The 4,129-nt window shown below is 31.0% G+C and overlaps 1 protein-coding gene across 1 annotated transcript; it reads right to left on the bottom strand.

Annotated features, from left to right (window-relative positions):
- Positions 1-4,120, bottom strand: LOC132739972 (uncharacterized). Its single transcript, XM_060727822.1, has 2 exons — positions 1,841-4,120; positions 1-649 (listed from the first exon to the last, which is right to left on the bottom strand). The coding sequence occupies exons 1-2, from the start codon at positions 2,136-2,138 to the stop codon at positions 168-170; spliced, it is 780 nt and encodes a 259-aa protein (XP_060583805.1). The 5' UTR covers positions 2,139-4,120; the 3' UTR covers positions 1-167.
- Between the last annotated feature and the right edge of the window lie 9 nt (positions 4,121-4,129).

The raw sequence follows: 4,129 nt of genomic DNA, 5'->3' as shown, positions 1-4,129 counted from the left end.
ACTAAAGTTGACAATGATGGAATGGCTGATAATGACATTGTAGTTGATGCCTGTGAAGTAATAGTTACTTCTATTGAATATTGCTAGTGATGGTCTAGATATTACTGATGACTAACATGTTTATGCTGGTGACGATGGAGTTGCTGTGGGTGACAGTTATTTTGAAGTTAACGGCGTTTTATCGGCGATTTGCTAATCTTGCTCATTTGCTTTATTTGGTACGCTACAGTTGCAGTTGTTGTTACTATTGTTGAGGATGTAACAGATAGTGTAGTCATGATCATTGTCGGTGTAGTTGTGGTTTCTGACAGTGTAGCTACGGTAAGCGACGGTGTAGTTGATGCTGTCTGTGCGGCTGACGTTGTTGTTATTGCTGACGGCGTGGCTGATGTTAGTGACGGTGTTGGAACTATTATAGACGATGTTGTTGCCGATATAAAGGACATAGACGGTGTGATTGTTAAAGAGGCAATGGTTGTTGTTTCTTCTGGTGTCGCTGTTGTAGGAGACTGAGTTAATGTTGCTTGTAACGTTGTGATTGTATTTACGGTCAATGTTGCCGTGTTTAGTGAAGGTGTTGTTATATTTTCCGCTACTGAAGCCATTGAAACCGATTGTGTAGTTACGACTGCACTAGCATTGATCATTTCTGAAAAAATACGTATATCATGTTCCAGTGCAAATATTCAACGAGTAATTATTTTCTTTTACCAATTTAAAAGTTTTCCTTTCATAAACATTATAAACAAGTATGTGTATATATTAAAAATGATGCATTGAACAAAATACACAATTGAATTGAAAGTCAAACATATTTTACTATTCTACCTATTTAAAAAAATAATGAACAACAAAGTAGCTTTTGGCAAGTTAAAAAAATAACAAATAGATACATGTACATGTATCTCCAAAATCTAAAGAGGATACATATTTGAGTTCCACGGTCAAGTTAACGTTGTTCTAAGTTGTTCACAATACAAATCAATTTGTTCCTAGTTTTTTAAATGAACGTCAACTAGACACGCTTACAAGCTTATAGACTATTACAAAACATTCAAGATTTCAAGATCTTATTTTCAATATATGCAAAAGTCCCACGATAGCGGGAAACATAAGCAAACTTGCGACATACATTAATGCATAAATACATAGAATCACATAACATAACATAATTGTATAGAAAACGGCTATTGAAATTTCCAAGAACAGAACAAAACACATTCATATAAGTTTAAGCTATAAAATTGAGCTGTGTATATATATGTAAGTGAAAAGTGATAAATATTACAAAAGTTAATCATTTAAGACACAAAAAGGTCATAACTAATATCTGGCATATGGTAATTTAAACAGACATTATCTAAAATTATCTAGTTAAAAAAATCAGGTTCTAAAATGTTGCATTATTTTCATACAAAAATACTAAGATTCTTTAGTTTTATCTGTATTTTTCGATGTGAGCAGGCTTACAAACATAAACATACTAGGTCTACAAATTGTAAAACCATACATTCTAGACATACAAAAAGATAATGAAATACATCGCCGATATCGTTACAAATATTACATTTACGGTCTTTAGTAGGTATATTCTGCCATCGTCCTTTTTCATTTGGAAAGCGATGATTTCTTGTCAAAAATAGTAATAATTTCTGAGCTAAATTGCTTGGTAGTTTATCTATGTAATAGCTTCTTGAAAAAATAATTTTTGATATACATGTACATGTATTTGTAAACGTTTGTATCAGAAGTGTAATTTAGTTCAGAACGCCAATTTAGAACGAGACAGAGTCACTTATAGAAAAGAAGGTTCACTAGTATAATGATTTTGATCTATTACCTGAAGTGTAATAAGCAGTATTTGGCATACTAATGCATCCGGTGGTGTTTGTCAAAACTTCTGGAACCCCTTTGCACATTTGACTTTGTTTATTATAGAAGAAACCTGCACACGTGACGTGAATGTTACACTTCGTAGCACACCTTGCCACTTTTGCAGACAGTCCAAAATCTATACCAGCAAGTGGACACATAATTTCAGAAAACAAATCATTCTTTCGATAAATATCCGTTTGAACTGATGCAATTATTTCATTCGCTGATAATAAATACAATGCAAATGTTACGAAAGCAAACATTTTAATTATTTGATGTAATAAACTTATGCTATACACTTGTAACAATATTTCAAGATGATCTATATAACATTTATTAGAGATTAAAATATTTTCTTAAAATGTTTATAATTAACATTGCCGGTACACATTCTCTCCGTTTTCCTTTTTGAAAAATGAAAATTATTTTGACAAGTCTTATGACACAATTATAATGATAATTTTCTATAGCGCTATAGCATTTACATACATTATATTCTATATAAATGCACTAAAGAAATATTGTCGACCTAAGATCCCTGAAAACAAATGGTTCGCATTTTAAATAAAGCACAGGTCGAAGAATTTCAGATATAGCACTCTCATTTTATAAGTAAACATCATATTTGTGAGAATATTCGTTTAAACTTCCCTTGAACAATATTTAAAATATTTTTTAATCATTTAACAATATCTATATAAGGAAACTTTATTTCCGAGAATCAGTGTCTGCAAGTAGAATATTGACAGCGGACCTAATTAACAGCCAAATTGAAATAGTAACATTTTCTGCAGGGAACCGTTTCCGTTTTTTACGTGAATTGATGCTAATTTAAACACTTTCTGACAATCGACAATACTTGGAAAACATTAACTGAAATTAAAAAAGACACAAATAGCAAAGTTTGTATGGAACATTCTGTGTAAATATTTAACTATTCAATATAACACTTAATACATTATATGTATAACAGTTATGCAAGCAATCACATACTTTTGTTATTTGTAGTCGATGCGTAGTTCAGTGCAAATTGTATGAAATATTAATGAAATGAGCCGCGTCACGACAAAGCCAACATAATGGGTTTGCGACCAGCATGGATCCAGACCAGCCTGCGCATCCGCGCAGTCTGATCAGGATCCATGCTGTTCGCTTACCAGCCCTATTACAAGTAGGGAAACTGATAGCGAACAGCATGGATCCTGATCAGACTGCGCGGATGCAAACGCACTATGTTGGTTTTGTCGTGACGCGGCTCAAATCCATTATTCAATTAGATCACGCGGTCAGCATCTTTCTCTTATACTGTAATTTCCCCACCATTGCTTTTAATAAAACTGAATCGAAATCACGCTTGATTTATGTGCTTCATTATTTACCCATCAATTACAAATAAATCGTATAAATAGAGGATATTCAAGTTTTTTCTTTGAATATAGGATTTATTTTCATAAATGGTATGAAAATAAATTTTTCAAGTGAAATATGATAATTTTCTTACCACAAGATGAAAATAAATCCTGTATTTATAAAAAAATGAATTTTCTGTTTATTATATACATTTTCTTGACATTACATTTGAAGATTTCCCCTTTTATTTTGTGTGTTTGCTGAATTAAGAAAATAGTAGTCCGGCAAGACACCAGTGAAAATACGGAAAATATGTTTCAATGCAGTGCAAAAAAAATGTTTTACAGTGAATATACGGAAAATGAAAATACTCATTTTATTTCATCAATATTTCTCAATATTTCATTTACAAGAATATAATAAATATATCTATATATACAGTTTATTGGTTCTATATGAAAAATATATATTATATTTTATAATACAAGTACTAGTTTGTTGTTATTCATTTCCAAGGTACAAAAACTTTTGTAATGAAATCATAAGTTCCATTTTTCTGTTTGTAATTTGAATGATTTTGTTTTAACATTTTTATATTCGGGTAAAATAACATTCTTCTTCTACATCTAAATAATTACATCAACAAACTGCATTTGGAGCAATTGTAAATGGTTAAAAATGCGTTTTAAAGACTTGCAACAATTTTTATACAGAGCAGATGTAACTAGCAAATATCAAAGTATAGCAAGCGATACAAAAGGCACCGACCGGTTTGAACACCATAAATAAATATGGAAAAATAAAGTTTAAAGGGGGAGATAATTATGAAAATATGGACGCTAGATTTATGAAACTTATCATAATTTATTATTATGATGTGGGAGTTTGAAGTAAATCCTTTAAA

The sequence above is a fragment of the Ruditapes philippinarum genome, unplaced genomic scaffold, assembly GCF_026571515.1.
Source record: "Ruditapes philippinarum isolate M1 unplaced genomic scaffold, ASM2657151v2 ctg8806_1_1_1_1, whole genome shotgun sequence".
NCBI classification, from domain to species: domain Eukaryota; kingdom Metazoa; phylum Mollusca; class Bivalvia; order Venerida; family Veneridae; genus Ruditapes; species Ruditapes philippinarum.
Note: the sequence above shows the minus strand (reverse complement) of the source record. Positions and strands in the feature narration are given on the sequence as shown.